Genomic DNA, 12,473 nt, shown 5'->3' with positions numbered 1-12,473 from the left:
TTTTTTTCTTCTAGTTGCACAGGTGACGTGCTGGTAGAAATGAGGTAAAAACGGATTTCAGTTTTCCTGTATTAAAATCACATGTCACTAGGAGCGCTGTCTCTGAATGAGCGTTTTCTTCTTTGCCTATTACACAGCTCGTTGAGGGAGGTCTTAGTGCCAGCATCGGTTTGTGGTAGTAAGTGCACAGCTATGAAAAATATAGATGAAATCTATCTTGGTAAATAGCATGGTCTACAGCTTATCATTCTAACTCAGGTGAGCAGAACTAAATATTATAGATGGTGCACCAGCTGTTGTTAACAAAGAGACACACACCACCTACCCTCGTCTTACTAGACGTCTTTGAGTTGATGGGGGTTTTAGCCCAAGCTGAATCGTGTCAGGGGAACTAAGGGACTCAAAATAATGAACAGGAGAGGAGAATGAGTGGAAGGGGAGGGGACATTTCAACCCAATCATCTCAGAGAATAAGGGACTAGAACTATGAACAGGAGAGGATAAATAGGTGAGGAGAAGGGCAGGTGAATGAGAGGAGGAGAGGAGAAGGGCAGGGGAATGAGAGGAGGAGAGGAGAAGGACAGGGGAATGAGAGGAGGAGAGGAGAAGGACAGGGGAATGAGAGGAGGAGAGGAGGACAGGGGAATGAGAGGAGGAGATGAGGAGAGGAAAAGGATAGGGGAATGAGAGGAGGAGAGGAGAAGGACAGGGGAATGAGAGGAGGAGAGGAGAAGGGCAGGGGAATGAGAGGAGGAGAGGAGAAGGACAGGGGAATGAGAGGAGGAGAGGAGAAAGACAGGGGGGTGAGAGGAGAATTAGGAGGAGAAGGACAGGGGAATGAGAGGAGGAGAGGAGAAGGACAGGGGAATGAGAGGAGGAGACTAGAAAGACAGGGGGATGAGAGGAGGAGAGGAGAAGGACAGGGAATTGAGAGGAGGAGACGAGAAAGACAAGGGGATGAGAGTAGGAGAGGAGAAGGACAGGGGAATGAGAGGAGGAGAGGAGGACAGGGGAATGAGAGGAGGAGAGGAGAAGGACAGGGGAATGAGAGGAGGAGAGGAGAAGGACAAGGGAATGAGAGGAGGAGAGGAGAAGGACAGGGGAATGAGAGGAGGTGAGGAGAAAGACAGGGGGATGAGAGGAGAAATATGAGGAGAAGGACAGGGGAATGAGAGGAGGAGAGGAGAAGGACAGGGAAATGAGAGGAGGAGAGGAGAAGGACAGGGTAATGAGAGGAGGAGAGGAGAAGGACAGGGGATTGAGAGGAGGAGAGGAGAAGGACAGGGGAATGAGAGGAGAGACACTAAGGGACTAGAAACTATGAACAGGAGAAAGGGAGAAGGAAGACAAAGAGGAAGTAGAGAAGGAAATGGAAGAGGAGGAAGAGGAGGAGGAGAAGGAAGCGGAAATTGAAGTAGATGAGGAATATGACATGGAAGAGGAAAAGGAAGTGGAAGATGAGGAGAAGGAAGAGGAAGTGGAGAAGGAGGAAGATGAGAAATAAGATGATGAGGAGGAAGAAGAGAAGTGGAGAAGGAGGAAGATGAGAAATACAATGATGAGGAGGAAGAGGAGAAGGAAGAGGAAGTGGAGAAGGAGGAAGATGAGAAATAAGATTTAGAGGAGAAGGAAGAGGAAGAGAATGAAGAGAAAGAGGAAAAAGAGGTCACACACATCTGTTTACAGACAATGATGCTTGGTTGTGGTGATATGTGCCAATGTTCCAAGAAGACCAATTGCAGGCTTGGCCTGCTAGCTAGGTTTATTATTACAGCCCAGTGTTTATACACCATAGAATGTATGGGTGGCTGGTATTACAGCCCAGTCTTTATATACCATAGAATGTATGGGTGGCTGGTATTACAGCCCAGTCTTTATATACCATAGAATGTATGGGTGGCTGGAATTACAGCCCAGTGTTTATATACCATAGAATGTATGGGGGGCTGGTATTACAGCCCAGTCTTTATATACCATAGAATGTATGGGTATCTGGTATTACAGCCCAGTCTGTATATATCATAGAATGTATGGGTATCTGGTATTATAGCCCAGTATTTATATACCATAGAATGTATGGTTATCTTTATTTACCATAGAATGTATGAATGAATGTATGGCTGGTATATCAGCCCAGTCTTTATATACCATAGAATGTATGGGTGGCTGCTATTACAGCCCGGTCTTTATATACCATAGAATGTATGGGTATCTTTATGTACCATAGAATGTATGGGTATTTGATATTACAGCCCGGTCTTTATATACCATAGAATGTATGGGTATCTTTATGTACCATAGAATGTATGGGTGGCTGGTATTACAGCCCAGTATTTATATACCATAGAATGTATGGGTATCTTTATGTACCATAGAATGTATGGGTATTTGGTATTACAGCCCAGTCTTTATATACCATAGAATGTATGGGTATCGTTATGTAGCATATAATGTATGGGTATCTTTATGTACCATTGAATGTATGGGTAGCTTTATGTACCATATAATGTTTGGGTATCTACCATCTAAGGTGGAGTTTCCTTTTTCTCCATGTGAAAATGTTCATTGAAGGTCCTCATAATGTCACCGAGGTCTCGTCCTAACTGACACCCTGCGTAGTGCACTACTGTTGTCCAGGGCCCATGGGGGATAGTGTACCAGTTAGGACACAGCCATGGTACAGAGTTAGTCTGCCTCTCAGTTTTCCTGTGTGACGGTTGAGGAAAGCCAGAAGCTCAGAAACCGACAGCTGCTAACCCGACGACCCACAGACACCTACACTGAGACACCTTCCAGCTATGTACTGGAATGTTAAAAACTGGATTATAAAAACAAACTCTGTCTTAAAAACACTTTAGTGATGAAAGACACCAGGACAGGAGATAAACTTCCCACTTTGTGTCGTCATCTTGACCAATGGGAAGGAGTTTCACAGAGAAGTTTCTAGAAGCTAGAGGGTTGCTACAGTCTGGTCCAATCATTAACGTAAACACCCAGAACTCACAGCAATTAAAGTTAAGCAGCTCCATTTCAACCTATTGTGGTCAGGTTTGTGCTTTCCCAGATTTAAAACACTGAAGCTTTACGGTCTAGCAGACGACGTTGCTGAGAACATTTAGAAAACTCAATCTACTCTGTGGTTGAATTTCAACACAAGATGCCCAAACACATCTCTCCCTCTCTGCCTCTCTCCCTGTTATAACAAAATAAATCATCTGTTTTGTTATATATTAAAGTGTAATATTGGGATGAAAACTCAAAATGTAATAAATGCCAACGCTCTATCTGACACGGTACATGTGTCTTCTTCACTCATGTCCATAACCATGTGTGTGAGGTGTATACATTTGTTTCAAATTAGATTTGTTTAAGACTACCACGAAACATGCTGTGTGACCCTGATTTAGTCCACTACACCACTAAATCAAAAGGTTAAACATGTCCACACACACCAGACGCCAGTTCATTCTGTACTCTAAATCACAAAGTGTCAAACAGGACAGAGAGTATATAGAGGACAGAGAGTACGTAGAGGACAGAGAGTACATAGAGGACAGAGAGTATATAGAGGACAGAGAGTATATAGAGGACAGGGAGAATATAGAGGACAGAGAGAATATAGAGGACAGAGAGTATATAGAGGACAGAGAGTATATAGAGGACAGAGAGTATATAGAGGACAGGGAGAATATAGAGGACAGAGAGTACATAGAGGACAGAGAGAATATAGAGGACAGAGAGAATATAGAGGACAGAGAGTATATAGAGGACAGAGAGTATATAGAGGACAGAGAGTATTTAGAGGGCAGAGAGTACATAGAGGAGAGAGAGTACATAGAGGACAGAGAGTACATAGAGGACAGAGAGTACATAGAGGACAGAGAGTACAGAGAGTATATAGAGGACAGAGAGTATATAGAGGACAGAGAGTATATAGAGGACAGAGAGTATATAGAGGGCAGAGAGTATATAGAGGACAGAGAGTACATAGAGGACAGAGAGTACATAGAGGACAGAGAGTACAGAGAGTATATAGAGGACAGAGAGTATATAGAGGACAGAGAGTATATAGAGGACAGAGTATATAGAGGACAGAGAGTATATAGAGGACAGAGAGTATATAGAGGGCAGAGAGTATATAGAGGACAGAGAGTACATAGAGGACAGAGAGTACATAGAGGACAGAGAGTACATAGAGGACAGAGAGTATATAGAGGACAGAGAGTATATAGAGGACAGAGAGTACATAGAGGACAGAGAGTACAGAGAGTATATAGAGGACAGAGAGTATATAGAGGACAGAGAGTATATAGAGGGCAGAGAGTATATAGAGGACAGAGAGTACATAGAGGACAGAGAGTACATAGAGGACATAGAGTACATAGAGGACAGAGAGTATATAGAGGACAGAGAGTACATAGAGGACAGAGAGTACATAGAGGACAGAGAGTACATAGAGGACAGAGAGTACATAGAGGACAGAGAGTATATAGAGGACAGAGAGTATATAGAGGACAGAGAGTATATAGAACACAGATAGTACATAGAGGACAGAGAGTACATAGATTACAGAGAGTACATAGAGGACAGAGAGTATATAGAGGACAGAGAGTACATAGAGGACAGAGAGTATATAGAGGACAGAGAGTATATAGAGGACAGAGGGTACATAGAGGACAGAGAGTATATAGAGGACAGAGAGTACATAGAGGACAGAGAGTACATAGAGGACAGAGAGTATATAGAGGACAGAGAGTATATAGAGGACAGAGAGTATATAGAGGACAGAGAGTACATAGAGGACAGAGAGTATATAGAGGACAGAGAGTACATAGAGGACAGAGAGTATATAGAGGACAGAGAGTACATAGAGGACAGAGAGTACATAGAGGACAGAGAGTACATAGAGGACATATGGACTTCCTTCATAATATAAAACTAAAAACTATCTTTCTTTGTCAATGAAAGTGAAAATCTCAAATGAACACATTCAGCTTTGTTGAAAGTTTAAGTTAAAATAAAGGCCAGTCAGCTTCTTCATTGTTTGCAGCCAAGTGTTGATAGGGGCTCATAAAGCCTTTTAATTCCATCGTAAAGACATCTTTAAATAGCGACAGAGGCTGTTGATGTGGAGATTGTGAGCCACACGTTAAATGTTTCAGAGTGTCTCCCTGGCCCAGTTCAGTGTGAACAGGTAGATGGTTGAGAGTGTCTCCCTGGCCCAGTTCAGTGTGAACAGTTAGATGGTTCAGAGTGTCTCCCTGGCCCAGTTCAGAGTGAACAGTTAGATGGTTCAGAGTGTCTCCCTGGCCCAGTTCAGTGTGAACAGGTAGATGGTTCAGAGTGTCTCCCTGGCCCAGTTCAGTGTGAACAGTTAGATGGTTCAGAGTGTCTCCCTGGCCCAGTTCAGTGTGAACAGTTAGATGGTTCAGAGTGTCTATCTGGCCCAGTTCAGTGTGAACAGTTAGATGGTTCAGAGTGTCTCCCTGGCCCAGTTCAGAGTGAACAGTTAGATGGTTCAGAGTGTCTCTCTGGCCCAGTTCAGTGTGAACAGTTAGATGGTTCAGAGTGTCTCCCTGGCCCAGTTCAGTGTGAACAGTTAGATGGTTCAGAGTGTCTCCCTGGCCCAGTTCAGTGTGAACAGTTAGATGGTTCAGAGTGTCTCCCTGGCCCAGTTCAGTGTGAACAGGTAGATGGTTCAGAGTGAACAGGTAGATGTTTCAGAGTGTCTCCCTGGCCCAGTTCAGTGTGAACAGGTAGATGTTTCACAGTCTCTCCCTGGCCCAGTTCAGTTTCCAGAATTGAGAACAGTTAGATGCTTGTCCTGTAACACACAGCGTTTACAGACAGATTCAACCATTCCTTTGAAAGAGGTGGAAGACTATAGAAATGGCACTGATAAGCTTACATTGTTATTTTGAGCCAAAGCCCTGGGCTACTACCAAAGACACTGGTTGCATCACGTCCAATGTAATACAATATGCCAACTGAAAGCCTTTTTCAGAGAGATGTTTTGTTCTGCAGTGTAGCTGGTTTGAGAAAGTGGCTATCGGAGGGTCTAATTAGCCCCCGCCCGCACGCCCGCCCCTAAACTATAACAGAGGGGGAGGGGCTACGACATAAATGGCTTACTGTGTGTGTGAGAGAGAGAAAGGGCTTCTGGGGGCTGTAGTTTCCCTTGACCTCACAACACCACTATACTGTTAAGTAGTAGCAGTAGTTTACGTCTAAACATACAGCTGTCATGATGCAGAGTCTCACAACATGTATGGCTACAGTTGGCTTCTGGGCTGAGAGGCTTTAACAAGCAGCCCTGTGTTCCTAAGTAGTTGGCTTCTGGGCTGAGAGGCTTTAACAAGCAGCCCTGTGTTCCTAAGTAGTTGGCTTCTGGGCTGAGAGGCTTTAACAAGCAGCCCTGTGTTCCTAAGCAGTTGGCTTCTGGGCTGAGAGGCTTTAACAAGCAGCCCTTTGTTCCTAAGCAGTTGGCTTCTGGGCTAAGAGGCTTTAACAAGCAGCCCTGTGTTCCTAAGCAGTTGGCTTCTGGGCTGAGAGGCTTTAACAAGCAGCCCTGTTTTTCCTAAGCAGCTGTGTTTTACTGAAATTATTACAGAGTAATTGACAGAGCAATTTAGTGATTTAGTGACGTGCATGTTTACTAACGAAGGAGTTTTTCAGACAAGTACATTAAAGTTATATCTCTTCTGGGGACGTTTCCTTGAGTCTACTATACCGAAATATACCCCAGTTCCCACTCTGAACAGCTGAGCTGTGAGGTCCTGACTTCTGCATGTAGTAGCAGGTTGAACTTGACTGGGGTCCATGTTCGTCAGTCTAAGTCATACTAAAACACATACCTGTTTAGCACGGGTAAACCTATGAAGCCCCCCACCCCCCAAAAAAATATACATCTTGTTTTCTATTTCATATGATAAATTGATGCTCATCAGGACCAACCGGTCAACGAAATTCACTTGATCTCCACTGTAAAAAGCGTCTAGACATGATTTCCCCTTCCTTCACTGTCCTAATGAGAATTAACGTGGCAGGACGAGACGGACATCTTTGCTCACTCAGTCAAAATAAAAATAAAATATATATTTTTAATGGATATACACAAAGCAATAAAGAACAGAAAAACAGGTCAAACTAAATGAAATGAAGCTACTTGGCTGTCATTCTAGCTGCACGGTTTGACGTGACCGTGTTAGTCATAGTCGGCTAGGGAGAGATGGAACATTTAGAACGAAAAAAGACTTCACGACTGGGTCAGGTTTCTGGCAACCTGACCGATAGAAGGAACGGCCAGCCGGTTGACTAGCAGTCATAGATGTGTCGGGACTTGGCTTATATTTTCTTCGAGGGATGAAATAGTATCCTATGCATACATTGATCAAAATAATGTTTTTAATTTAATTGGTAACCCGTTGTAGAAAAGCAATTGAAACTCGAGGTTGTGTAAAATAACTTTTTTTTTTAGCAGGGCTGTGCTGATCTACGGTACTCTACTCCGTCTGGTACCGGCGGCTCAGCCGCCTCCGTACCGCGGCTCAGCCGCCTCCGTACCGCAGAACAGCCGCCTCCGCACCGCAGCACAACCGTGCTAAGAAAGTGATTTGGCACTCCCTCTCTGTACAATTGCTTTATTATGGAGTGTTGACTGGTTTATTGTGAGGCCAATTATTGTGAGGCCACTATATGATCAAACGATTAGGATGGAGCGATGGGTGGATGGCGTCCTTGTCCTCAGCCTCAATTGCTGGTGGACGAGATTAGGGTTGGGGCAGCTGGAGTAGGGATTGAACCAGTAATTACCGTGGTGGTAGGGCAAATGGAAAATACACTATCGCCTGTGCCATAAGGGTCCAGACCTCTAGGCAGAAGGTGTGCTCACATACAGAGAGGATTCAGTAGAATTAGTACTAATTCCAACAAGGTGGCCTTCTCATTCAGTTTGCAGCACAGCATTATAGCAAACCTGTGAGTACAGATTAATTCAAGATAGAAAACACACTGAAACCAATACAGGTATGTGTGTTGGTAACTACAGAATACTTCTACAGGCGACTGGTAAAGTGTAACTTTCTACATCTTATTATTAGATTACAATTGTTATTTGGATTTGGATTCGAAAACATTTCCTATAGGGAGAGTTGCGCTCCACTATAAATTAAACCAGAACATTCATTTAAGGCTGAACATTAATTTAAGGCTGAACATTCATTTAAGGCTGAACATGTGAGAAACCGCAGACGCAGACGTTTATTCTCCCTTCGAGAGAAAGTCCTAGACCGCTACCGTGTAATTTTGACATCATCCACTTCGCAAACACAGCAGATATGTCATTTTCCCACACCGAGCGCAGTTACGGTGAACCTGCGCTTCCTCACGTATGATGTATTTGCTGAATACAACATCTCTTTAACATTGATCACAGATCAGTGGATAGAGACACCGCTCACAATAGCAAGATAATAAGTAATATTTTAGAAAATAAGCACATTTATTAGGAGATAAACTATTAATAAGTAGAGAAAGTATCAAAATCAAGACAAAACGTCTTCAATTCAGTGGAATGTAAAAAAAAAAATTAAAAAATAAAGTGTTGGCGATAGGACCAGAAGAGTTTAATAATAGCCTAAACCGCTTACCTGTTGTAAATGGCTGTTGACTGCTTTCTGCTGAGTTGGAAATAAACTGTACCCAGGAAAACCATAATAAAACAACAAACGTCAGATACTCCATGTCGTCGGTGTGTTTTCAGGCAGTCCCTTGTTGCAGAGCGGGGGTTAGGGGACTGACCGATCCGTTGCTTCTCCTCCGCTAGTCTGTTGTTGCGCTAGTGGTCAGGACGCCCACCTTGGGGTCGACGATTTACTGGCTTTCCTCTCGCGATAATAGAATTACATTTTTTTTTCATCCTTCAACCAAACTTTGAGAGAGAGAGAGAGAGGGGAGAGAGAGAGAGAGAGAGGGAGAGAGAGAGAGAGAGAGAGAGAGAGAGAGAGAGAGAGAGCGAGCTGGGTGAGAGTGAGGCAACAGTTGGTTAAGCCCCCAGGGACTGCTAGAATAAATACTGTTATTCAGAGAGAGCGAACAGACCGCTAAAGGTGTGGTTCTTTAATTGCAACTGTAGCCACATGGCTACTTCTTCCAGTAGGGGTTCATGTTGGCATAACAGACTGTTAGAGAGCGAGAAAGTTCGAGAGAGATGTCTTTATTGTTTTGAAACTTCTGTAGGTGTAATGTTTACTGTTCATTTGTATTGTTTATTTCACTTTTGTATATTATCTACTTCACTTGCTTTGGTAATGTTAACATATGTTTCCCATGCCAATAAGCCCCTTGAATTGAGAGAGAGAGATTGAGAGAGAGATTAGAGACACATATTTCTCTCAGATTACACAGATCCACAAAGAATTTGAAAACAAACCCAATTTTGATAAACTCCCATAGCTACTGGGTGAAATACCACAATGTGCCATCACAGCAGTGAGATTTGTGACCTGTTGCCACGAGAAAAGGTCAACCAGTGAAGAACAAACACCATTGTAAATACAACCCATATTTATGTTTATTTATTTTCCCTTTTGTACTTGAACTACTTGCACACCGTTACAACACTGAATATATACATGATATAACATTTGAAATGTCTTTATTATTTTGGAACTTTTGTTTGTGATGTTAATTTCTGGTTAATTTCACTTTTGTTTTGACAATGTAAACACATGTTACCCATGCAAATAAAGCCCCTTCAAATGTAATTTAATTAATTTAATTTATTATTATTTAATTATGCGAAAGAGAAGCTTGGTGTGAAAGTGTGATTGAACAGCTGTGTTTGACAAACCCCCTACCGCCCTAAAGTAAGTAGCCTAACCCACCCCTCCTCCCTGTCCCCTTCCACCCTCCCCATAGTGGTTGAAGTACATGAGGCCTGTTAACAGTCATTCTCTCCTCAGTTCTGCTGGAAAAAGGAAATAGTATTTCAATGACAACTGTGAGAAACACTTTTTTTTTCAGAAAAAAAAAAAATATTCAATCAAACTGGTGGGAACCACAAACATGTTAATTTGTTTTGATTTAACCTTTATTTAACTAGGCAAGTCAGTTAAGAACATATTCTTGTTTACAATGACGGCCTACCCCGGCTAAACTCTAACCCGGACGACGCTGGGCCAATTGTGCGCCGCTCGCCCAATCACAGCCGGTTGTGATACAGTCTGGAATCGAACCAGGGTCTGTAGTGACGCCTCTACTGAAATGCAGTGCCTTAGACTGCTGCACCACTCGGGAGCCCAAAAGTTAGGCTAGATGAGGACGTGGTTAAACTTTTAGAAACTGATATAAGATGATAAAATGATAAAACTATTGTATGGAACAAGGATTATTATTTTTTTTAAAGAGAGGAAACAAAAGAACAGCGAAGAAACAGTTGTCTCTCGCCCTGAAATTACATTACGCAATTCCACGATTGAATTAGCTAGTTTAATTTGATAGTTAGGAATTGAATTGAGGTGATTGAATCAGGCTAGTCCCATTGTGGTTTCTAGGGAATTGAAAGGACCGACACAGGAGTCAAGAAGCAGGTACGGGCAATCAAACGTTTAATGAGGAACAGACGAGGAACAAGACAGGAACAGCACTCGGGTAACAAAACAACATAAGAATGTTAATACTGAAGCAGGGAACAAAGCATTGGAACAGACGGATATCGAGAAGGTAATGACAGGTGATTGAGCCCAATAACGTTTGATGCGCGTGACGGAGGAATGCAGGTGTGCGTAATGCTGGGGAGTGTGTCGCCTTTGAGTGCCTGGGAGAGGGAACGGGAGCAGGTGTGACTGGAACTGGAGTCAGGCTTGTCCTGCAATGGTTTCTATGTAATCAGGCTAGTCCTGTAATGGTTTATAAGGAATCAGGCTAGTCTTGTAATGGTTTATAAGGATCTGGAATAAGGCTAGTCCTGTAATGGTTTATAAGGATCTGGAATCAGGCTAGTCCTGTAATGGTTTCCAAGGAACTGGAATCAGGCTAGTCCTGAAATGGTTTATAAGGATCTGGAATCAGGCTAGTCCTGAAATGATTTATAAGGATCTGGAATCAGGCTAGTCCTGAAATGGTTTATAAGGATCTGGAGTCAGGCTAGTCCTGAAATGGTTTCTATGGAATCAGGCTAGTCCTGTAATGGTTTCTAAGGAATCAGGCTAGTCCTGTAATGGTTTCTATGGATCTGGAATCAGGCTAGTCCTGTAATGGTTTCTAAGGAATCAGGCTAGTCCTGTAATGGTTTATAAGGATCTGGAATCAGGCTAGTCCTGTAATGGTTTCTAAGGAACTGGAATCAGGCTAGTCCTGAAATGGTTTATAAGGATCTGGAATCAGGCTAGTCCTGAAATGGTTTATAAGGATCTGGAATCAGGCTAGTCCTGAAATGGTTTATAAGGATCTGGAGTCAGGCTAGTCCTGAAATGGTTTCTATGGAATCAGGCTAGTCCTGTAATGGTTTCTAAGGAATCAGGCTAGTCTTGTAATGGTTTATAAGGATCTGGAATAAGGCTAGTCCTGTAATGGTTTATAAGGATCTGGAATCAGGCTAGTCCTGTAATGGTTTCTAAGGAACTGGAATCAGGCTAGTCCTGAAATGGTTTATAAGGATCTGGAATCAGGCTAGTCCTGAAATGATTTATAAGGATCTGGAATCAGGCTAGTCCTGAAATGGTTTATAAGGATCTGGAGTCAGGCTAGTCCTGAAATGGTTTCTATGGAATCAGGCTAGTCCTGTAATGGTTTCTAAGGAATCAGGCTAGTCCTGTAATGGTTTCTATGGATCTGGAATCAGGCTAGTCCTGTAATGGTTTCTAAGGAATCAGGCTACTCCTGTAATGGTTTATAAGGATCTGGAATCAGGCTAGTCCTGTAATGGTTTCTAAGGAACTGGAATCAGGCTAGTCCTGAAATGGTTTATAAGGATCTGGAATCAGGCTAGTCCTGAAATGGTTTATAAGGATCTGGAATCAGGCTAGTCCTGAAATGGTTTATAAGGATCTGGAGTCAGGCTAGTCCTGAAATGGTTTCTATGGAATCAGGCTAGTCCTGTAATGGTTTCTAAGGAATCAGGCTAGTCCTGTAATGGTTTCTATGGATCTGTAATCAGGCTAGTCCTGTAATGGTTTCTATGGATCTGGAATCAGGCTAGTCCTGAAATGGTTTATAAGGATCTGGAGTCAGGCTAGTCCTGAAATGGTTTCTAAGGAGTCAGGCTAGTCCTGTAATGGTTTCTATGGATCTGGAATCAGGCTAGTCCTGAAATGGTTTCTATGGATCTGGAATCAGGCTAGTCCTGTAATGGTTTCTATGGATCTGGAATCAGGCTAGTCCTGTAATGGTTAGATACAGTAAATTAATGTTTTAATGAAGCTCAGCTGTCTCAGTGTGGGTAGGCTATTTCCCACATGTGTTCTCTTATTCGG

At 42.9% G+C, this 12,473-nt stretch overlaps 1 protein-coding gene across 2 annotated transcripts in view; it reads right to left on the bottom strand.

Moving 5' to 3' along the window:
* The window catches only part of LOC139420124 (procollagen-lysine,2-oxoglutarate 5-dioxygenase 2-like), a 155,015-nt gene extending 146,147 nt beyond the window's left edge, over positions 1–8,868 (bottom strand). Inside the window, exon 1 of one of the 2 annotated variants that reach the window (XM_071169863.1) lies at positions 8,649–8,868. In XM_071169863.1, coding sequence (XP_071025964.1) covers positions 8,649–8,742 — 94 coding nt within the window. In that variant the 5' untranslated portion in view covers positions 8,743–8,868. The remainder of the gene's footprint in view (positions 1–8,648) is intronic. The other variant, XM_071169864.1, reaches the window with a different exon arrangement.
* Between the last annotated feature and the right edge of the window lie 3,605 nt (positions 8,869–12,473).

The sequence above is a fragment of the Oncorhynchus clarkii genome, chromosome 11 (assembly GCF_045791955.1).
Source record: "Oncorhynchus clarkii lewisi isolate Uvic-CL-2024 chromosome 11, UVic_Ocla_1.0, whole genome shotgun sequence".
Lineage (NCBI taxonomy): Eukaryota > Metazoa > Chordata > Actinopteri > Salmoniformes > Salmonidae > Oncorhynchus > Oncorhynchus clarkii.
The sequence above is the reverse complement of the archived record's forward strand: the minus strand, read 5'-3'. Positions and strand labels throughout refer to the sequence as shown.